The following is a 24,896-nucleotide window of genomic DNA, read 5'->3' on the forward strand; positions in this document are numbered from 1 at the left end:
GCATAAAATTTCCATGTTTACCAGATAAATTAAAGTCCTATACCACCCTGAATTAGCTGGATCCACAAAAGGCTGAGTAAGTTATTACTGATCATACATGGATCTGGACATTTTGGCTCCACTCTATGTTGTATTGTTTGTAATATAGCAGCACTGGTTTATTTTTTCTTTTTAGCGTCATGCACACTAAATATCTAATGTGAATGATCACATTTGAATGCTGTGAAATAGATCACAGCTGTTTTCTGCTATTATGAAGGTAAAAATTTAAATGCAGGAAGGATGTTAAAGGTCTGAGTTGCCAGCCTGCACTGACATCCTTACTTCCAGTTATTTCCTCTGGTGGTACAGTCACCGGGCTGGCTCGCAGCTCTATCAGCAGGATGTGATTTTAGGGGAGAAGTATGTGTTCATTTAGTACCCAGGGGGCACTTTCAGCGAGCTCCTGTCCTAATTCATTCCTACATCAATGCCAGAGGCTGAGCCGCTGCCTTGATTATACCAATTTACCCTCCCACCAGCCCAAAAGGAAGACATGTAATTACCCTATTTACACTGGAGAGCTTTCCTCTCTGAGCGGCCAAAGTAAACACACACGAGCTGTTTTTCTTCTTCAGAGTCATAAAAGTGTAACCGAAAAGTGCAAGAAACGTCAGACTGTTTGTGACACAAAGGCAGAAAACTCTGAGCAGCTTTGGGTGCATTCAGAGATGGAAGAGCTGAAAATGCTCTGATGGGGACGTGTTATCTAACTTTGGCTGCTACACCACAATCAGATTACAGCTCTGCTTGCTTCACCGGTAACTTCATTTACTTTAAAGTTGCTGCCCTCACAGCGCTGCTGTTTCATGCAGGTGGGTTTTTTTTACCCTGTGTTTATATGGAAATCTTTGCCTGTGTCTCCACTGAATAACACCTGTGTTCAGAGGATGTTTACACCTCACGTCACCTGTTGGTTACCTTGAGAGACCCGTCCCACCTCTTCGCCATCTTGGTGAAGAGGTGGGACGGGTCTGACCGTGGAACCGCACACTCATTGACTAGTAACTTATAAATCACAACTTATTAGCCAGATAATCCTCCTTGTTGAAACGTAGAGTGACTGAGCCCATAAACTCAGCAATTAACTGTTCACAGAGGTCAAATCAGAAAGCCATTTCCCCACAGGCTTCCACAGGACCGGAAGTCATTTTCCAGCCGCAGCTATCGCCATCTGCTGGCCTTCAGATAGAATGCAGGTTTAAGGCATTTCTGCATTGGCTTCATTTTTCCAAACCGGAAGCTGTAACTATCTTTTATACTGTAAGTATGGAGTAGTTAAAGGTTTTTGAGAGTTTTTCTCTTTCAGGATGTGGTGTCGTTCGTTCCATCTCAAATCAGCTAATCTTTCATTCTTTAACATTTTCTGCACGACCATCTCCGATTTGCATAAAAATGTTTTGGTGCAAAGTTTGAATATATATAATGACTGCTGTAAGATTTTTGCTTCATATATCAAATACTTGATAGTAAAAAAATTAAAATTAAAATTTCAGGTTTTAAAAGATTTTTTGAAAGATTCAAAAAAAGGCTGAATGGCCTTTTTTAATTAAGAAAAACAAAAACATAATTATCTTACAATCATTTACACTTAGATTTACATTTATCACTTACAATCATTTTATATGTCTAAACTTTGGATCATAACATTTTTATGTGAATTGGAGATGGTCGTGCTGATCTGCGATGGAATGACTCGTGTGTGGACTGGAACCAACACCCGCTAACTTAAAGCTAAACAGTTACTGTACCTAATCAGTGTTAAAACCTACGATCTGAGGGGCAGTGATATGCTCAGATTACTAACTGCTGGAGCGCCTCCACAGGCCCCTATTTACTCTGCACATCCAGGCTGTGGGAGTTCTTGAACAGACTAATTAGAAGTTCTTTGCTTTGATGGAAACTTTCTGTCTTCATCAATGACTGCAGATAAAAGACAGATGTAGCTACTGTGATGCCCCAGATTGATTTTGGACTGCATTTTGAAGCCTCAGCATTAGCACCATGGTGGTGTTTTGGAGCCAAAAATAAGCATAATTGGATGAAAGGGAGGAGGGCGAAGTCATCAACTAGCTTGGTTAGTGGGCTGCATCCACAGACTACATGGGTGCAGAGCACAGACGGACATCTGCTAATTAGTGCTAAGTAACGTCCACATAAAATCCTAGAATTTCACTCACTGAAACTGAAGCACAGACTTCTTGCGTGGTCTGTTTGTACAATTAACCACACAGCAGGCCTTATTATTTGTCAGATAAGCCATTAAAAATGCTCCAAAACACAAACAAGATGAAGAAATCAGTCCAGAAACTCCCAAGAGGCCACACCCCCAACTTGGGCCTCAACAGTACCCAAATGCATGATTTATTAAAGGTATAAGGGGTATCCATAGAGGCCAAAACAATTTTCTGTATCAGGCTGTAAGCTGGTTTATGTGAACATTTGAACCTGGGAGTCTATGGGGCCTGACTCATTTTTGCAGGAACTGCAGTTTCACACTGGACCCTAGAAGGCACGAACGAGCTGGGATGCTCGGTGCTGAGAACCCACAAAGGTGAAAAGTGAGCAAACAGCATTTACAGTTTGTAGTGATGGACTTTAATAATCACTCTAACCTGAAGCTCTCTTTCCAGAGCTTCATGTGTTGTTGGATATCTCTCACAGTATTTTCAGCCATGCAGTAAAAACACTAAGAATAAACACATTACTGTTAGTGAACAGGTTAGCAGCTAAAGAGTCAGATAATTCCCTCTGCAGTTGGTGGAGACAAGAAGAACATCAGACTAACCTTCATCAGGTGGAAGGAAACAACTCTAAATGCTGCTGCATGTGTGAACAAGACCCTGAAGGCATCCCGATTTCAGTATAACAGGATATTTTGGCTAAATCATGTCTTTCACTGATATTCTTTTTATCACTCTGACGCCCAGAAACAGTGTGTGTGTTAAACCTGCTTAAACTTCTACGTTGTGCACAGCTCAGAGCATTTTTTCCTGCATTTGCAGCAGGGTAGGGTGTAGGGTGCCTAAGTTTGAGGTGCGTCTTTAGACCACCTGCCATCTGAATACTCTTTGTGCTCTACTGTTTATCTCTGTGTTGAGAGTGAAAGTCTCTATTAAACTCCTGCTGAGACGCATGAATTGAAACTTCCCGCAGTTTGTACTGAGAGAAAACAAAGCTGACCTCTGTTGGTGACTGTTGCTGTGGTACAATACAGCCAAAGAACTGCATGTCACTGTGTGTATTCACAGAAGACGTAGTCTATTCTTAGACACCTTCGTGGTATAATGGGCCCATAATGACATGCACTCACAGCTTCCTCTCGTAGTGCAAGTTAGTATTAAGTGGACTGGATTGTAAAAATAAAGCACACATAAAACATTCATTCCAAAGGAGTAGGATCCTGTGGAATGTAAAAAACAGAATTCAATTATTTACAAGTCTCCTAAATCCATATTTTAGTCACAACAGAACATAAAAAAATAATCAGATATTTAAACTGAGACATTTTACTATTTCATTTCACCTCAAGAAAGTTGGGAAAGGGCAACAAATGGCTGGAAAAGACCATCCAGCATGTTATCAGCTCAGTTCAGGGCCTGCATCTCTGGTGGTATGGGGGGGGGGGCATCAGTGGACCTGGCAGCTGGCACATCTGGAAAGACACCATCTATGCTGAAAGGTATTTAGAGGTTTTAGAGCAGCATGTTCTCCCATCCAGATGAGGGCCTTGGATATTTCATCTGCAAACGGCATCTAAACTTATCAAAGAAGTAAGGAAGTCGGTGTTTGATTATTTCTTTGCTGTAATGATGCTTCTTGGCAGTGGATCTTTTACCGTTGGAAAGCTTATTTAGTTCCCTTAAATGGAGCCACGTCGGTGGGCTGAGCAGCAGAGTTGAGTATGTGGGCTGCGCCCATGAAAAACTTGCCTAATCTTCTCTGCTGTGGTTTCTTCAGCCATTCATATACAAACCGCTCGCTCCGCTTTCATCATTTATTCTTTTACTCTCACAAAAACAAATGTAAGAGGATATTGCTGTGTGAGGCTGAGGTATTTTTTCAGGACAGAAAGTCACATGACTCCTGTACAGAGGTGGGAAGTAACGAAGTACAAATACTTCGTTACTGTACTTAAGTAGTTTTTTCAGGTATCTGTACTTTACTTAAGTATTTATTTTTCTGACTACTTTTTACTTTTACTCCCTACATTTTTACACAAGTATCTGTACTTTCTACTTCTTACATTTTCAAACAGATTCGTTACTTTTTAACACGTCAGAGAGAAGTTTGCATTTCCGGTCAGTGCGCCGTCAAACATCAAACGATCTGAGCCTAAATGGAGGAATAATAACACATAAGAGACAATCGTACTGCGTATCCTCCATCATCGGGGCTTATCTCGTACAAAGGGATTAAATACGCAAACCCATATAATTAATGTATCATTTATAGTACTATAATCGGGCCGGACCGAGTCCGTAAGTTGCGCTGCGGCACATAAACAGCTTAGCTAGCGCTACTGAAGAGGAGCGAGCACGAAGGAAGTAACGTGTGGCAGGTAAATGCAGCATTTCTAAATGCTCAACAAATATCAGCAAACACACAAAGTGTGTGCAGTTTGTCACACAGCTAGCTAAAAGAAGAGCTGCTGTATTTCAGGGAGAGCAAAGAGAGAGAAGTTCACTCAGAGATGGAGAAAGAGGACAGGAGAGGAAGAAGAGAGGTTAGAATTAAAGGTAAGGACTGGAAAATAAACTGAAGTATGCTGACTTTGTGTAATTCAAAGATTCTATGAAAATACTGCAGTTTAGTGTGTAATAAATAGGTTATCTTGTTGTACTGTATTTACAGTAAAGCTCTGTGTTGGTGCACTTTGTGTTGATGGTCAGAGTTACAGGTTACATCAGTGCAGCAGAGATGAGTTTGAATCAAAGCTGCTGATGCTGAGATTCATTCACTGAGTCCAACATTTCTACAGCCTGTATGCTGTCAGTGTAGGGGATGGAGATCAGCAGATAGCTGTGAAATACTGGGTTACATCTTTGTGAATTCAGTCCATCCACACAGAGCAGTAAACCTCAGAGCAGCAGCAGCAGATCAGCTGATCACAGCCTGCACACCAACATCATTTACTGCAGCTCACAATAGAAAGTTGTGATTCTTCTCCCCATGCAGAACCACTACAGCTGATCTTAGGGTTCCTCCACCTGAATCCCACTGTAACCCCTGAGTATCCTCATGTTTGTGTTTAGGTGGAGACACAGTCACCCTCTACTATGGAGGACACAGAGAACAGAGCTGTGTTTAAATTCCCTTTAACTGTTTGTGTCCTACATAACAGATTCAAGCTGAGTGCATTCATTAGGATTAAAATTTAGATTGGAATAACGTTTGTATTCTCATGTATTATTTTATATTATTACAATAATATATAATAAGGTTCGGTTAGTTTTACACAAAAATAGCTTGTAGAAACATCCTCCAAAGAACTACTTTTACTTTCGTACTGAGTACTGAGTACATTTCAGAGCCTGTACTTTTTACTTTTACTTAAGTAGAGAAGTTGAACCAGTACTTCAACTTTTACTAAAGTATTTTTTAACATAAGTACTTGTACTTCTACTTAAGTACAGAATGTCAGTACTTTTGCCACCTCTGCTCCTGTAGAGGTGTCATGTGACTCAACTCAGAGCCGAAGCAGAGGTGTGATCAGATGAGTCCAGACTACCGAAGAAGATGAATGAAGACCTCCATCTGCTGGACAGCTATTGGAAAAACATTTTTTCTCTCTTACAATAAATTAATGAAGAGTTCTGCACATCATCAGGAAAAAGGATTTATATTGTCCCAAAAAGCTGTTAGATTTAAACCTCGTGCCTTTAAAAAGAAAGAAAAGGTTGAGAGGAAACAAAATGAAGAAATAATCTGCTACCAGAATTTATACTTACAAAAATATAAATTTAACTGTCAAACAACCAAAAATAGTTTATCCACTAAAATGAAATGTCGCCGTTTGTGTTACCAGTCTGTTAGAAGAATGACATCATCATCAAAAGCTTTAATGTGAAGAAACAACATGAAGTTTAAAACGTATGCTGTGGAGTGCGTTTCCTAGAACAGCCACATGGGGGCGACATTGTACAGAGATTTGATCACATGCAGAAGTTCCACAATAATACATTTAATCTAAATAATTAAAATAGTTTCTCCTTGAAATGTAAATAAAGCCTGAATACAGTGAGTTGTAAACAATTTAAACCCTAAAGTTAAAGCACAAAAGCACATTTCAGAAACAAGCAGGTTTCCCATCACTTCATCTTTTACTGTCAGTGTTTGGAGGTGAAGAGAGCAAATTTCCCCAAACTCACCCGTGATCTTTGTTTCCCGGTACATGAAGAGTGAAGCTGTTCCTCTGCACAGCTCACAGAGCAATGAAGTTGTTCCTCACTGAATTACAGCCTCAGTCATTAAACAGTCACTCAGTGCCCTCAAAACCTTTAATTATGAGTTAGTTATACAAATTACAGTCATGTGATGTCTGGCTTTTTTTTACTGCATGCATACAAATAGATAACCCCTCTTTTAAAGGTCTTTCTGAATGCACGAAACAAGCTGGATTCAGGAACCGCTCTGCAGCTTCCTCAGCAGATGTATTTTACTCTGTTATGATTTGTCAGTATTTCAATAAGTCTTTTTTTGCAGCACAGAACACATGATGATATGATTTACAACCAACTTCTGTTTTAAAACTGGGTGAATCTTCATCCTCTGACTTTTCCCTTCAGCTGCTTTGTTACTTTTTCAAACATGAAAGTCACGTACAGTATGGTGCAAAAGTCTTGAGCCACTCCTCATTTCTTTATATTTTACTGGGAAAATGGAAAATATGTGCAGTGATTTACTGAAACATGGAAATTGAGTCCATAGGCCAAGAAAACAAACAAAAAAAGTGCAGTTCTAATGAGCCTGAAAGTTTGACCATCTTTGTCCTTCAACACAGTCTGAACTCTGAGGCAACTTTCTGTCATTTCTTTAAGCTGGAAACGTTCTCCAGGCTTCCTGAAGGACATTCAAAGCTCTTCTTCGGATGTTTCTGCCTTTTGTTCTGTTCTCTGTCAGGATGATCCCACAATGTTTCAATAATGCTGAGGTCTGAGCTCTGGGGAGGACGGTCCATGACTGATACTGTTACAGTGAGTGCATGTTTGGGATCACAGTCATGCTGACAAATGAAGCTGCTGATAATCAGATTGTAAGAGCCATATACAACTCAGTTGGTGTTATGGTGAATTTACGGTGTTGCATGTTTATGCCTGGGATTACGGCAGGCACGTAGGTCACGTGGGAGGTGTTTGGTTAATGGATAGGAAATATAATCACCTGGTCACCGGTGTGTCAGCATGGAGTATCGGTGAGTAGGAAGAGTGCATTTTTGTTGACCGCTTTCTAAGCACTTTCTTCACGCTTTCTATGTGATGCCTCGCTTTGTATGGAGTGCCATGAAGTAGCCTGCATATGCTTGGGCTTGACTGCTGTGTGGAAGCTCGGAACATACAAATAAACATCTTGAAGTGCAATGTGGGAACTGAATTGTTTGTGATCAGTTAAGAGCGAGTCAGCGGTGCAGTACTCCCTGCTCAAAGGTGTAGGGGCAAATGGTGGTGGAGTCGCTACACAACATTGTCAACAAAAATATGGACATTTTGATAGGCTGTACTTATGCTGTACCTGGACATTGAGAGTTTTTGCGGCGCAATAGAATCTCATCAATGTGAGTTGACTGGTCCTGCTCTGAATTGAGTGTAGTTGTCAAGCAAGCGAACCGCGGATATGGGAACATAAAGCCAGCAAATGCCCTACATTGTTCTAATGCAATGGATGTAATTATGAGTTTAATGGAGTACTTCTCCTCATGGACTCGATTGAGAAGGGCAGTAGCTTGGATCTTGAGGTTTAAGACTTTGCTCTTGCAACTTTGTCAGAAAAGGAAGGAGTTGGATTTGGTTTCTGCCCAACCTGAGTCAGTAAATCAAGCTAAAGGTCAAGCTTTTGGAAGTCTGCTAACAGTAGATGAGCTGACAAATGCTGAGAATGAAATAATTAAGTTCTGCCAGAAAACAGCATATTCTGATGAACTTGCATGTTTGCGGAGTGGTAGAAACGTCAAAAGGAAAAGTCATATCTTTAGGCTTTCTCCTGTGGTAAAGGATGGGATTCTCAGAGTTGGTGGACGGTTATCTAGGGCACTGATGCCAGAAGAGACAAAACATCCGATCATACTGGAGAAAGGATTGCATATAACAGATCTACTGTTACGGCACATACATCATGAAGTGGGTCATGGCGGACGTAATTACATGTTGTCAAGATTACGCCAAAAATATTGGATTCCAGGTGCAAGTACAGCAATAAGAAAAATTCTTTCAAAATGTGTAATTTGTCGTCGGCTACAAGCAATTCCAGTGTGTCAAAAAATGGCAGATTTGCCTACAGACAGGGTATACCCTGATGAAGCTCCATTCACTAGAGTTGGAGTAGATTATTTTGGACCATTTGAAGTCAAAAGCCGAAGGAACAGAGTGAAAAGGTATGGAGTGATCTTTACTTGTTTAGCTATAAGAGCTGTTCATATTGAGGTAGCAACATCATTGGACACTGATTCTTTCATCAATGCATTGCGACGATTCATAGCAAGACGGGGCCAGGTTCAAGAGATGAGGGCTGATAACGGTACCAATTTCATTGGAGGAGAACGAGAGTTGAGAGAAGCTTTGGAAGGATGGAATCATGGGCAGATCCATGATTACCTTCTTCAGAAGAGCATCAAGTGGCTTTTTAACCCTCCAACAGGATCACATCATGGAGGCTCTTGGGAAAGGTTGATAAGATCTATAAGGAAGGTTCTCAACTCCACATTTAAGCTGCAGACCCTGGATGAGGATGGATTCCACACTGCTCTTTGTGAGGTGGAAGCTATTTTGAATGGACGTCCGATTACTAAGGCATCTACGGATCCTAATGACTTGGAAGCATTAACTCCAAATCATCTTTTGCTATTGAAGACCTTTCCGGTATTACCACCTGGAGAGTTTCAAAGGGATGACATTTATGTTCATCGTCGTTGGAGACAGGTTCAGTATATGGCTGACTTGTTTTGGAAGAGATGGTCTAAGGAGTATTTACTTCAGCTGCAGGAACGGCATAAATGGAGTGGCATCAAGCGCAACATGGTGGTGGGAGACGTTGTGCTTATCATTGATGAGACTTCTCCTCGCAATTCCTGGCTTATGGGGAGAATCATTCAGACTTTCACAGATGAGAGAGGATTTGTGCGACGCTTAAAAATCAAGACCAAGACTAACTGTTTGGACAGGCCTATAACGAAAGTCTGTTTGCTATTGGAGGCAGATGTATGACGTTCTATTGAAGAGACGATCTGGACAGTGTGCTGACAACTTAGACTGACAGACTTGCAGAACATTGTTTAGTTTGGCCATAGGGTGGAACCCTTGGTTTAAACTTTGAACTTTACTTATTTTTATTTAGGTGTGATAAATTTTGAATCAGCATGTGTGGTATCTAGAATGTATAGTTTTAGGGTTTATAATTATTACATTGTGTAATAATTAGGGGCTGGGATGTAAGAGCCATATACAACTCAGTTGGTGTTATGGTGAATTTATGGTGTTGCATGTTTATGCCTGGGATTACGGCAGGCACGTAGGTCACGTGGGAGGTGTTTGGTTAATGGATAGGAAATATAATCACCTGGTCACCGGTGTGTCAGCATGGAGTATCGGTGAGTAGGAAGAGTGTATTTTTGTTGACCGCTTTCTAAGCACTTTCTTCACGCTTTCTATGTGATGCCTCGCTTTGTATGGAGTGCTGATTGGTGTTGATTGGTGGATCAAAATCCATCATCCATCCATCCATCCATCCATCCATCAATCCAGAAGTTTCAAATTTGGGTTCATCACTGACCAGTCCAGTTCTTGTGTAGTTTAGCAAAGCTCAGCCTTTTCTCCGTTTCCCTTCATTAAGAACGGCTTCTTGACAGCCGCCCTTCCACTGAGGCCATTTCTGATGAGGTGAACAGATTGATCAGGACCTTCAGCTTATCCATCTCTCAGATCCTGTGTTTTTCCTGTTTCTTAAGGACATGACTTTCAGATATTCATCTGCTATATATGTATATATATATATTTTCTTTTTAGATCTGACCTCTTGACTTCCAATTGTCCACTTTCCTCAGAATTTTAAAGAGCATATGGCACAATGATGCTGAGATACACCAAGTCTTCAGCTAACAGCTCTTTGGGAATTACCTTGTTGGTACCAAAAACTTATGCCTGTCAAACTGTTATCTGTGCAATTTTTCAATGGGGATGAATGTGTGTTTGTGACAGGCTGCTAGTAACAAAGTGTCTAAAGATACAATTTAAAATTTGGTTCTTTGCTAAGTTAGGAGCCTTTTTTAAGCTTGAATGATTCATAGGTTAGCATCAAATGGCTTAACCAAAAGAAAAAAGAAGAAGAAGAAGAGATTCCACAGAAAGTGAGTGAAAAAGCAGCCAATGTCCAAAGAAGGATTTTGAAAGGGCTTCAGAAAGCTGGAGAACTGCTGCTCAAGATCACTTAAAAATTACAAGACAGAATCTTGTGTCATGAGTTGTGAAATATGGACCCAAATGCAGACTAACAACACAGGCAGGAATAAACAAAAAGTGTTGGTTGGTAATCCACAAAGTCAGAATACCACCACATGCGGGAAGTAAAAACAAACCATCAAGCACAAGAACCTGACAACTAACAAAGTAAAATAAAGAAACAGAGTAGACAGAATAACACACAACCTGACAGCAGGATGTAAGAAACACAGGGGCAGTAAACACAACAGAAAACTCGAAGACTAAAATATCAACAATAAAATGATCAGAATCCAAAGGCTACATTAAAACTAAGACCCGAGAATTTAGACATAATGCAGGAATAAGTGCTAACATAATACTCACAATACCACAACACAAAACAAAAACTCAGCAGTAAATGCCCCCGGGGGTTTGTGATACCTTGGAAGCAAAAAGTAATGAACTGAGGGGTGACTCTTTTGCACAGTACTACATGCCAGAAATCTCTACAAAGGGTGCTAAAAACTGTTATTCCATGAGCCAAAATACAGTTTTTGGACTGGTTCCTTTGAATTTGTGCAAATGTTTGCATTTTATGTGAGAAGGGAAGCAGTTAATCACATTTTATTTCCCTAAAAGTCTTTTCCTGCATGTTTTCACACTGGATACTGTGTCCAAATATGATTTTTCTGAAGATAGCTGACTGTTATTCAAGCAGAAGAGAAATCTCTTCCACATGTGATCACTCACATGATGAAATAATGCTGGCTTCATTCACAAAAGCAAATGCAACCAACATTTCTTCACATTTTTGGCCCGAATGTCCTGAAACATGTTAAACATGCCGTGGCTCCACTCTGGTAATGATCTGCAATGACCACTAGATGGCAGTGCCAGATCAAACTTCACCACCTTTCCCAGTTTCACTGAAATGCAGATCAACACCCTGCAGGCCTGAAAAACCTTGATTAACATTTTAAGAGACCAGTCCAGTCATATTAGTTCACCTAAGACCAGTTCCTGCTTTGCATGTTTTAATGGGTTCGTCCCTGACTTTGGATGAACACAGTGAAAATCCTCCATCTTTATTCTGACTTTATAAGCTCCTGCTGGCTAAAGGAAGAACAAACTGCGACTGCATTTCATTGTTTTTAAAACAATGATAACGGGAGGAATAATTAGAAAAGAACCTTTTGTAATGACCCTGCTGTTTTGGTTTGCCTTCTGGTTACAGCAGCCTCTGAAAGTCTGCTGTTTTAACATTAATGACGCACTCGTGCTTTTGTACTCTGGTATAAATCTTTTCCACAGACAACATTTTGAGACTATACAAAAAGAAAAACACAAAGTCGCTTTAGCTGATAAATGTGTTTGAAAGTCTATGTGTCTGCTGTGAAAAGGTCTATTACAGGTTGGATGTTTCCATCCAGTCATCGTGGGCGTGAACATCATGGTAATTTGGGGCTTTTAATGACTTTTTTAAACTGTTCTTTTTCCAGGGTTGAATGATTGTACAGCCTACATCTTTAATGACTTAAAAAACAAGAATTGGGTGCCCAAGTTTGAATTTATTTAGGATTTTCTCTAATCCACACTGGGTCAAAGTGCACACGCAGGCTCAGATATATGCATATTTGGTTAAATGTCTCTTAGCAGGTTGCACCTCAACCAGATATGTTTGGTAGCAAATCAACAAGCTTCTGGCATAATTCTAGCTGGAGATTTGATCACTCCACTTGGCAGAATTGGTAGACTACATTTAAATTGGTTGGTTTCCTGGCACAGACCCGGCTTTAAAGCATAGTTCACAAATGTGTCAGTAGTGTTTAGGTCGGGGCTTTGGGAAGGCTTAAAGGAGTCATTTCTAAACAGCTGCAGATTCAAAATCTGGACCTTAAACCTACTAAAAATTGGTGGACTACGATTAAAAGCTGAGCCCGAGTCAGAGTTCCAGAAAACCAACCAATTTAAACGAACTCTGTCGTATAGCTCCTGTTAAACATGGCCAAAGTTTAATAATGAGATCAGTACGTGTATAAGTAATCCCCGTCAGGCTTCAGACAGCTCTAAACACTTGGTTTCACACAGTTTTAACTGTGTCACAAAAAAGGGATTTCCTTAATATGATCATCTAAGGTTTATGAGGGGCAACCAATCAGAAGAAGGCTTCCTTAAAGGAAGTGGGGAAGAAGTTCAGAGAGCTTGTTTCAGACAGGCCCAGTATAGGATAGATAGTTATTTTTGAACTATGAATAATACACAGCTAATCTAGTACAGTTCACGAATAAAAATAAGCTTAAAGTCCCGCCCCGAGCAACCTTCTTTAGCTCCTGAGATGCACCATAATTTATCCTATGAGTGTCTGAGCCTCCTATCAGTGTTCAAAGGAAGGAGTCCAGGATCGATCCTAGTGAGGCAAACCCTTCCTCTGGATGTCCGAGTTCCTTAGGCCACTCATGTAAAATAGAAGAAGTTTAGTGCAGCCCTCAGCATGTCCTCCTTCACTACAGCCATAAATCTTCTCTTCCTCTTTTCCTCCTGCCTGGCAGCTCCATTTTCAGCATCCTGTATATCCACCATCCCTCCTGTGCACATATTCAAACCATCTCACCTCTCTAACTTTGTCTCCAAACTCCCATCTTTGTGACATCATACATTCATGGATGCAGTGGGCAGCCCTTTTTTAAGGTTTTCTCTTTAATATTTTAGTGTCTTCACCTTGCACTATAAAGCGCCTTGCAGTGACTAGTCTTGTGAATTTGTGCTATATAAATAAAACTGAATTGAATTAAACCTAACCAATTAGATTCTGATAATTATCAATAATGCAGATGAAGTGTAAAAGTCTGTCCGGTGAGGGGACTGAATTGTGAGTCCCGTGTGAGCGGTGAAATGAGCAACCCCCTCCAGCCTCCAAATGTGGACCTTTTCACCTTTCAGAGTGGAAAATCTGCACTTAGCGCACAAGGACACAAATCAGTACACACAACACAGGTTAGATGAAAAAATTGGGAGCATTTGTGTGCAGAAGCACAAATCAGTAGATTCTTCTTTCATGTTTTTATTGGGAGGGGAATAAACGTGTAAATCTGAACATTCAGGGAGATGCATCCCGTGCCCCCCCCGACACCAATGCCTGGCATGCGTCCACATTCTTCCGTTGGATTCCCTCCTGCACTGCAGCACTGCACAGTGGAGCACTGCTGATGCAGTCTGATTGTTATAGTGAGTCACAGCAAACCAAACCTGTGGCTCGAGGCTTCTACTCATGCAGGAAAAGAAGAATAAACCGACTCAGCCAAACTGATTATTTCTGTAATAGCCTAGAAACTATCATCATTATGTTTAGCTTCCTCATATCGCCGCTTGGACTGACTGACACTAAAGAACAAATTAACTTTCCCAGATGGAAAATTCCCATTAAGTCGATGCAAACAAGACTTTAACAAACACAGAGCAAATATATGGAGATAAGCAGGAAATCCACTTATTTATGTCAGGTTTATCAGGGCTAAATTAGTGCAGCTAACACAAATATTGGTCACATTTACTGTCAGTGTAAAATTTTTCTTGGGCAGCAGTTTTTTTTCATTTTAATAACATCCAGAGTGGTAAACCCCCCCCCCCCCCCCCCCCCCCCCAAAAGGAGCAGCCATGAGGTATTATGGCCATTATAATATTTACAACACCTGAACTTTTGCTACTGTAACAGCATTTTTTTCCCCTTCTTCTTCTTCTTCTTTTTTTTTTTTACATGCACGGTATTTGGGTCCAAAATGACAGATTACCCCGAGGCCCTGTTTTAAATGTCATGAGTAGGGAGTCCAGCTCACAACCTGTCAGCTGTGGGGAAAGCAGGGATGTCAAGAGTAATTTAAAACTACAGTGTGTGAGCTGAACAGAGGAGGTGCAGGGGGAGCTCTGCCAAACTACAAAAATGTGCCAGCTTTATCGGGGGTGGGGGGTGAGCAGAAGCAGTGTATCTTTGAAATGTTCAGTGGGATTATGATATGCCAGATTAACAACAAACTAACTCTGTTTACTCCTCCCCCCTGCAGCTACGCCACCAAGACTGATCTGTGATAATAATCCCCGGCTGGAGAACAAACAACATCTGGGTGTGGAGAGAAGGGAGAGGGTGAAGTCTCAGCTGGGTGGGCGGCAGATGGTGACACTGCAGCAGCACTTCTCCAGGTAGTACCGTCATCATGCCGCACTTACACTCTAGAGTCCAAAGTCCGCTCATAAGGTTGATTTTTAAGGGTTTTTGAGTGAGATGCACATAGTGTAAGGTTGTGGAGGTAGAGCCAAGAGGGCTTATGGCCCCCCAAAACCCCAACAAAGCCTGACAAGGTTTTGGATGATTGTCCCTGATGGCAGTAATTGTTTGGCCCAAATGTACTCCACATTGCAGCCTTCTTTGGGCCACTTTTGGCACTGACAGTGTTGACTCAAGGTAAACGTGACTCAGCCACAGCTGTCAGGGATGTCATGACATTTGGGTCACATCTGGCCCACCTGGTGTATCCCATATGAAGCATGGCTCCTGACTTTGAGGCCAGGAGCCATGCAGTTTGCCAATGCAGTTATTGAGCCTCAAGTGCTAAAAATAGCCCAGATTACAGTAGGCCCAAGTGTGTCTGCTATCTGCTTATAATGGCTTATAATTAAAGTTTTCTTTGGGCCACATTTGGCCTTAACTGATGGTGTTGGATGTGCCCAGGGGCATCCTTACCAAATGCTCAACCCATCTCAAGTTGCTCCTTTTGACACAAATGAATAGCAGCTCTAATCCATTATTCCTCTGGATCTTAAGCCCAACCACCCTGTGGAGGAATTTTTTTTTTTTCTGGAGTGATTATATATCTTGTCTGGCCTGGGAACCCCTCGGGATCCTCCAGGAGGAACTGCAAAGTGTTGCGGGGGGAGAAGGATGTCTGGAATACCCTTCTTAGTCTGCTGCCACCATGACCTGACTTTGGATAAGCGATGGACAGATGGATGGAGATGACTCAGGATAAATGTGGCCTCAAATTACTCACAGTTCCACATTTTATGGACCAAATATCAGAAGTGCTGTGACATCCGAGCCACATCTCACTCACACAACATTTATCATAACTCCTACTTCAATTCGAGACGGCTTTACGGCTACATCTGGTCATTTTCTGCCACTTATCTGTGGCCAGGTGTTGGAGGGGCAGTTTAATCAGAGAAGCCCAGAACCCCCACCCCCCCAGTGATCTCCTCCAACGCACCCAGGGAAGACCCTGAGACACTCCCAAGCCAGCTGAGAGATGTGACTGTTCCCACCATCAATAGCAACAGATGATTAAAAAGTAACCACAAACTATATAAACTATAGATGTAGCCACAGTGACATTTTTTGGAGCCAGAACTGGTTATATTTGGTTGATAGGTTGGAGTGCTAAGTTACCAGCTAAAACAAGCTAGCTTATTTTTTCAGGGTGCATTGATAAACTGTGAGGGTGCAAGACACAAATGCAGATACTTTCCAATTAAAGCTCTAGTCTGTCCAGGGGCCCAGTACAAGGAATCCAATTAGCAGAGGTGCCATTAGAGGAACTGCAGTTGGCACACGTGACCCACTCTAGGTGCGCTCTAATGCCACCAAGCAGTATCCAGAGGTAGATGTAGATGACTAGACCCAGAAACAAGGTCCTTACATCATCACATAACAAGCTGATAGTATGTCAGCTAGGGTCACATGAAGGTTTTCCTCTCAGGTACAATCTTTCAAAAAGTTTCACCTCTAACACAGCACCTCATAACTCAGTTTATTAAAATCCAGTGGCCACAGCCCAGTAACAAACTATCCATCCAGGCTGCAAACAATGCAAAGCACATCCATCAAAGCACGCCGCAGCTCGATGTGATGAACTGCTGGGCTTCTGCGGTGGCGTCCAACAGTTTCATTACGGTAAGAGCCCACCACAGGTCGTCTTTGAAATAAGAAGAATCCACTCAGTTTTAATAAAATGCCCCACGCTAAAAACTCATGTCCACTTACTGATCTCCCCTCCTGGCATTGTGACAAAGGGGAAATAATAACCAAGCGTTATGTCCAGCCAACTGTTACTGCTACTGACAGCGCCTCGTGATCCAAGTTCGGTCTGCATATGCTGAGCGAGGTGTGAGATTAGACCTCCAACGTTTGTGACTGTAAGTTGATTCACCCCCTGCCATCCAGAAGATATTTGATCCACTCCCCAATATTTAGGAAAATTACAGGGGATATTAGGCCTTTCTGTCCCTGATAGTTATCACAGGGTGATGTGTCAGGCAGCTAAAAATTATGAAAAGAAGTAAACAAGCGTGCATGCTTAAAATCAAAAAATAACACACGAAGTATTCACTAAATGTCAAGCTTCTTTAAAAACAGCTGTATTCAATTATTTCATGTTTTCAGGTCTCATCCAAAGCGGCGTTTTGAAATAAATCCTCCCTCTCGGTGTTCTGCTCGCACACTAATTTTCCAGCCTCTGAGGACCTTTACGCTGCGCTGCTGAAGCTCTGCAGGATTTTCAGCCTCATCTTTTATTTACACGAACAACTTTATCAGATGTTTTCAAAATATCCGAGTAGCTTCATTTTAATGCTAGTACACGGATCAGTTACTGCGAAAGCAGACTTCAAATCAGAAGGATTTGCTTGAGCCTCAGCTGAGATGGTATTTATTTTCCCCATCTTTAAAATTATATTTCATAAGTGTGAAAATAATTTCTTCTCTCACTTAAAATACAGTTTGAATCATGGGACCTGCTGGGATGATTTCTTTTGAAAATGGCTTAATAGCCCACACATCTTCACTAAGAAGATCTCAGTCAAGAGTTTTGCTTTATTTTTTATCATTTTTAGTGATTTTCATACTCAAACCCGGCAGGACATTGAAGATAACTGAAGATGTGCTGAAGATAAGGACTGAGAGTGAATTACACCAAAGTAGGGAAAGGGGTCATATTATTACTTAAGTAGGTCATTTATTCATTCATGCATTATTGTGCATGATAGCTGAGGGTCGCGCTTTGGAAAGTGCAGCCTGTGGCAAAACATCACAAAGCAGCAGCAGCATCTCAGGGGTGAAGGAAGGGTCACTGAAGACCAGCATCTGCACGGCTGCTGGAGCTGTGACACACATACATGCATAGCTGTGTGTGTGTGTGTGTGTCTGTGTGTAATGTGCAGACAGTGTATCTAGAACATGATGAAGTTTTTACTACTATAATTATTCTAAATCAAACATGAATACAAATAGTTACTAGAACTAAAATATAATCAAAACCTAAATATTAAACAAAACTAAGAACCAGACAGAGAACACCTGAAAATAAACAAGCAACTCAAAACCCAAGAAACTGTTCATTCATCGCAGCACTGTCAGAAGCTTCCATCCACTCATCACGGGCATGACTGTGATGGTAATTCTGGGCTTTTAATGATTTCTTTGAATGTTCTTTTTCCAGGTTTGAATGTTTGAACAGCACACGTCTTTAATGACTTTAAAAACATCAAGAGTTGATTGTACAAGTTTGAATTCATTTTGGATTTTCTGAAATCCACGCAGGATCGAAAGTGTGCATACAGGCTCAAATAAATGCATACAGTCACTTCAATGTTTTAATAAGTGGTGCTGAAGGTTCTACAACATCTTTTAAACGGACAAGTCCAAGTTCTGGTAACCCTCTGCAAAGTTCTGAGACTGAGCGGACCCCACACCACAGTGTGATGCTGTAGGTCAGCACCAGTAGTTTCTCCTCCAGATGGTTTCCCTGCAGCACCCTCAGGAAGTGGAGGCTCTGCTGGCCCCTTTTGACCAGCGCAGATATGTTGGCTGACCAAGTTGATCCTCAGAGAAATGTGTCCCCAGGGTTTAAAGGAGGACACTTTCTCCACACACACCCCTGTTGATGGACAGGTGAGCATAATCCCTTCCATTTCCTTAGTGTTAGCAGTGGAGGTTGTTTTTGGTGTCATCAGCAAACCTGATGATGAATTACAGGGTGGGTCCGAGCTCATTCATATGTGTAGTGGGCTTTCAGGAAGGGGCTCAGCACACATCCCTGGGAAGATCCAGTGCTGAGTGTCAGGGAAAGGGAGCAGAGCTGGCCAACCTTCACAACCTGAGGACAGTCAGACAGGAGGTCTTTGATCCAGGAGCAGATAGGAGAGGGGACGTCTAATTGGGAAGGTCTCTTGGAGCAATTTTTGAACAGCTGCAGAGTCCAATACCATAAGTTCAGATAATTGTATATACAAACAAGTTATTCGGATGTGTCATCAATTTGCCAAGCTCTGCAAGAAGACCCAAACTGTCACCCTCAGATTAGAGGAAATTGGTTAGGATGTTCAGAAACAACCCAGGAACCACCCAGGCTCAAATGTGCCACGAACTGGAACCTGCCGGAATGCCAGCAGGACTGTCATGTCATGTTGCAGCTGCCCACATGGACCAGCCAAAGTTTGATGATCAGATGAGACAAAGATCGAGCTGTTTGGCCACAATCACAATGACACAACGACAATGTTTGAAGGAATAACGGTGAGGCTTTCAAACCTAAGATCACGGTAGGAACTGTCAAGCATGGTGGTGGTAGTATCATGCTCTGGAGCTGTTTTGCTGCCAGTGGTACTGGTACATTGCACAAAGTGGATGGAATAACGAAGAACGAGGACTACTTCCAAATTCTTCTACTTCACCTCAACTGAGCAGTTAGACAGTTGAAGCTTGGACACAACAGTGGGTGTTCCAACAGGACAAAGATCCCAGACATGTCAAAGCTGGTTTTAGAATGGATAAAGGACTGATCAACTGAGGACTGATGGCTACCAAAAACTGGTCGAGGTGCAACTTGCTGAGACATTTAACCAACTATTAGTGGGGGTGTATATATATATATATATATATATATATATATATATATATATATATATATATATATATATATATATATTTGAATATGTATGTATACCTTTAACCCAGTGTGGATCCTTCAGGTCTCTGTGGATGTGTCTGACATCACGCACTACTCACCATATAGTCACTCTGCCATTTTGTAATGCTGTCTGACTGTATACTGAGCATTGCTATACCCTATATAATGCACTCAGAATATCTCACGTTACCTTCTGATGGGTATGTTATAAATAATGGTCACTACCCAAGCAGTGTATCATGCATCATGCATTGCGCTAAAGTGAAAAAGGCCGAAGAATAAAGAGAACAGTGTGTCAAGAGTACTGAATCCACCCTTGGTTTAAAATCGAGGCTCCAGAAGAGGACTTTACAAGCCAGCGGGTGACATCACAGCAGCTCCCTCTGACTGTTTTAATCTCTGCACAATTCAAACACTCAGTATAGTTAACAACTTAACTCTGATAATTTATTTAAAGTCATAATAATTTCTGGCCTTTGCACCCCCAATAAATCAGTGCTTGCAGCTTTAAATCCAAATGATAATCAGCAGCATTAGCAGTATTTCTTACTCTGTACAGTCACTTTCAAAAGGGACAAAAGATCAGTTTTTAAACATGAAAAGCAGGTATGAAAACTCCATTTTGCAAAGCTCCTTTGTCATGTGATTTTTTTCCAACAGATTTCCTTAGTATTATCAAGGCAACAAAACAATGAACACTGCTGTTGTATCGGGCATTTTAAGAGACTTTATGAGGAATGCAGCTATTATAAATAAGTGAGGATATTGAGGCTTTTATTATGTTGAAGTCGTAATTTATTGTCATGCTATGTGTGACTGCTGTGGATTGATTCGTAGAGGTAACTGTTGGTGTATTACTCATCTGAAATTGAGAGTAATGAAATTCTTTCAGAGCTGATCAGCTACCTCTGCAGCCGCTGAATGAAACCAGACCCTCTTCCTCATGTACAGACTATCCAAGGAAAGGTCCACCCACTGTAACAATCCAGCCCCTACTCCAGTTTGAGGTGGATGGAGTGAAAAAGCAAAACAGGAAAAATAAAACAGAGTAATATCCTCATGAAGTCCAATCCTGTTTCCTGTTCTCAGTGGACAGCCGTCCTGAAATGAGGTCTGCTGGTCAGTCAGATGTCTCTGTGATGAGCCTGGGATGGCGAGGCCTCGTTATGACAGAGTCAGACAGAGCGAGAGTTTGTTTTTTGCTGTTCTGAGAGCACTCAGCTGCACATTATATATTTTGAACACAGCCCACAGAGAGATCTGCAGACCCACTTTCCCTTCAGCCATTGAGCGATGACTCGTGCAGTTAGCCTCATTTCAGATGACCAGCGGTCAGTCGGAAAGCAGCATGGAGCTAGTAAGGACTGAGTAGGAAGGAAGTGGAGGCGGTGGATGAAATATTGATGAGGATAACATGAATTTTGATAGGAATCAGGTGGGCCTCATGAGGAGCAGATCTAGTCTTATGACAGCTGCTCTTTTCCTTTGATAACCATGGATTTTTGGCCCAAATTTAGCCTACAGGTGCAGTTTTCTTTGGGCTGCATTTGGCCTTTACTGACAATGTTGACTCAGGGTGATTCTGGCAGCCAGATGTCAGGTGTGTTGAAATAATTGAGCCACATCTGGCCAACCCAGTGCCTGAAATAACCCATAGAAAACACAGATTATGATTCTGGCCTACATGACATACATATTATTACAGAGTCTTTAGCTTATAATATAAAGTGCCTTGAGGCGACTGTTGTGATTTGGCGCTGTATAATTTTATGACATTTTGAATTATATAAGATAAAAAAAGACAGGATAAGACAAAGCAAGCCTGCCACAGGCTGGCAACCTGTTTCCCCATGACAGATGGGATCGCTCCTGCTAACTCCATTATTATGAAAAGCATCTGACTTAATTGGCACTAATTAGCAGGTGTCTGTGTCTGTGCATTGCACTCTTATAGGTTATGGATGCAGTTTGCTAACATGGCCACTTCTGGCTCCAAAAAACTAACATGTTGGCAGGCCAACATTCAGAATCCAAAGCCAGCAGGTGACATTCATCTTTTATACACATTTTAATGCTTAAATCCCTGCCACAGGTCAGCTGGACGATTCATTTTCCCAAGGGGTCACATGAGAAACTGGGGCTGTTGTGGCAGGCCGCACCAATAAGCTTATAAAGAGATCAAATTAAAGAAGTGAGTTCACCTTATTGGTGCAATCCTCCCTGTGACCCCTTGGGATAATTAAAACCCACTACTCAATGTGAGCTTTACTGAGGTCAAAGGACACCAGTGTATCTCTGTGGCTACACAGACCACACTGCAGTGTTTAATGTCCTGGAATGACAATTAGCACCTAAATCTTACCTGAAGACTGCATATGTAAAAATAAGAAAGTAAAAAACATTTTTTCCCTCTGAATGTACTCATGCATGAGTGGGATTACAGTATATATAAAATTCCCTTGGAAAAGTACTCCACTCATATTTGTTTTAAAGGAAAAAACGTGTCGTTATAGAAACACGCTCAACCTGCAGCGTTTGACTTCATAACACGGTCGATTTTGCAGAGAATTCATCGTGTGGTCGGTCATGAATTTAATGTTTCATTGAATTTTCTCTTTGGTGGATACTGTAAGATCCAAAGTACTTCACTTAAAGCACCACAAGTGCAGCGTGGGTGGTACCAGTGGGATTTTAACCCCCAACCCTCTACAGCGCTGATGGTCTGCTCAAGCCTTTGAGCAACACACAGTGACAGCTGCATTTTACATCTGTGTCCACATCAAAATGCTTTATTCTGGGCTTTGAATTCAAAGATTGCTCGAGTTCAGTATCATCCCCTCCCACCACCATCCCACCCACTGTTTCCACTTTGGCTGGGCTTGTTTCAGGTCAGTGGCAGCGACTGACGAGAGGAACACCAATGGTGTGCTCACAGTCGGCAGCCGGTGCTAATGGCTACACCACACACGTCTAACAGAGGGAAAGGCTGGCCTGGAAGTGACAGGGCAAAATGTCACTGCGTATGACATTACGGAGGCATGGTCAGCGTCCATCAAGCATACACAGCTCCAGGGGGAAAACGATTACAAAATAACAGGCAAAAGCAACACGGATACATCCGAAGCCCTTTGAAGAAAAATGTCAGCAGCACCGTTTGGATGTTTTGGATAAAATCAAACATTAAAACAAACCAGTAATTGATTGTTAATTTGTCCTGCCTGCGGATGCGCTCATGATTCACATGAGCCCACTGTTACCAGCCAAAAAGCTCTTATAGACCCGGTTTTTACCAAACAAGCAGATACTGTAAACCATTTAGTTGCTAAATGACCAGATATTTCACTAATGTAGACACTGAAACATGAATAGGATTAACTAAAAAAAACATGCTGTTCATAGCTGCTCCTTTTCCTATGATTGTGTGTGGGAAAAAGGCTTTTTGGGTGTTAAATGTAGAAATGTAAACAGACTGTATATTAAAGATGGACATCACCCATTGGTCTGTGGACTCCTGTTTCCAAAGCCCCAAGTTTGACATTTGGCTCTCGTTTGAGTTCAGTATCATAATTTTTAAAATGAACATGCTGTATTGTACATGACTTAAAACTAGCAACTGAGACAAAAACTATTTCAAAAAATGTGGTAATAAATGAAGTAAGAGATTGTATAGAAGTCTATTTGAAAGTGATCCAATCAAACCTATTGTTGTAACCAGAGGAGTCGCCCTCTGCAGTTCCACAGTGGCCTCACCTTTCAGAAACCAGAGGCTACGTGTGCAGTATGACAGTGCACATCATTCAAATATCATCAAAGCAACAACTGGCAACATTCTATATTTAATCTTCTATTAATTTACTTTGTTACCAGTTTCCATTAGGTCTTCTCATTAGGTGCGGATAACTGTGGGTCAGGTCCTCACAGTGGCAGCTTATGTTATGACCATGTTGAATTCTCATGTAGCCAACATAAATTATGAAGTGTGGAGATGTTCTATTAAAGATCAACTAGTTTATCAGCAGCTTCACACTCCCTGTTTTACACCTTTGCTTCCAATTATCGAACTTCATTACTGTGTCCAGCCGACCGGAAATATTACATTGTACTGGAGACATGTTAACGTCTCCACTCACCATCTGCCTCGTCTTTAACTGTTAGATTAAGGGGAATTTGGGCAGTGATCCAAATGTGAAGAAGTAAGCCCATCATCAAAATTTAAACAGAATCTTGTCTCAGATTAGTTTTCATCTGTGAATGACCAAGAAGTAAACACAGCTACAGAAGATATTTCCAGTGTCATGACTTCAGGGATGGTTCTGTCAGTTAGGCGGCCCATCATTTTGGTCCAGATGGGTTCTTTTAAACTTTTCCTGGTACTCTATGATGAATCCAGTGATCAACCTCTGGTGTGTTTTGTTTTTTAAAGAAAATTTAAGGTTACTAGTAACATGATTAATCATGGTTAAACATGTCCTAGAACTGGATCTCGTGACCTAGACCAGCCTGGCCTCGCTGTGGACCTAAACAAGATGTTTTGGGACTTAAACTAGTGAGAAAGGTCCACATAATTGTCTGATGAATTCACAGCAAACAGGTGGGGATCGTTAATGTTGCCTCCTGCACATGTGCCCAGGATTTCCAGCAGTGAGAACATGTAGCATACTGTTTCCTGCTGTGAGCTGCATGTGAGAAAGGGAAACGTTAGATAAGGTCCCGACTTGATTTTCCCAACGCTGTTTGGAGTTTATGTGTAAAAAAAAAAAAAACCCAAACAAACATGGTATTTGGTCTCAGCAGCCAAAAATATAGCTGTATCCCTGACAGTGTGTATCTCAGGAAAGCTAAGGTTTTTAACAGGACTGCAGAGACTGAAATTAACACTGGTATGACTCATTGATGAACTATTTTTGTCATAGTTTTCATCAACGACCCTTTTTTTCATGTCGAAAATGAGACAATAATTAGATAAAAACTACCTAAAAGGATAAAAATGATGACGAAATTAATTGACACTTTCGTCAATGAATGAAAACAAGACAAAAATGCTTGGCAGGGATAATATCCAATCAGAACTGGTTTAATTATGTGAAAGGGTCGGGACAAGTTAGGAAAACATCCAATCAAACGCACCGTTGCACAAATTTGATCTAAACCCGGGAAGGCCAGACTAGCCTGTGAATTTTTCAGGCAGAGCAGGCCTACTCCTCATTATTTTATTGTTATGATCAATAAACAAGGTCAGGTAAATACAGATGTTTGTTCAATATGTTTGTGT

General features: G+C 41.3%; 1 protein-coding gene across 1 annotated transcript in view; it reads left to right on the forward strand.

The window, feature by feature from the left end:
- The window catches only part of LOC115800993 (nck-associated protein 5-like), a 108,553-nt gene that overhangs the window by 12,635 nt on the left and 71,022 nt on the right, over nt 1-24,896 (forward strand). Inside the window, exon 2 of the mRNA XM_030758666.1 lies at nt 14,729-14,864. Within this exon, the coding sequence (XP_030614526.1) occupies nt 14,836-14,864 (29 nt within the window). The 5' untranslated portion in view covers nt 14,729-14,835. The remainder of the gene's footprint in view (nt 1-14,728; nt 14,865-24,896) is intronic.

The sequence above is a fragment of the Archocentrus centrarchus genome, chromosome 21, assembly GCF_007364275.1.
Source record: "Archocentrus centrarchus isolate MPI-CPG fArcCen1 chromosome 21, fArcCen1, whole genome shotgun sequence".
Taxonomy (NCBI): Eukaryota; Metazoa; Chordata; class Actinopteri; order Cichliformes; family Cichlidae; genus Archocentrus; species Archocentrus centrarchus.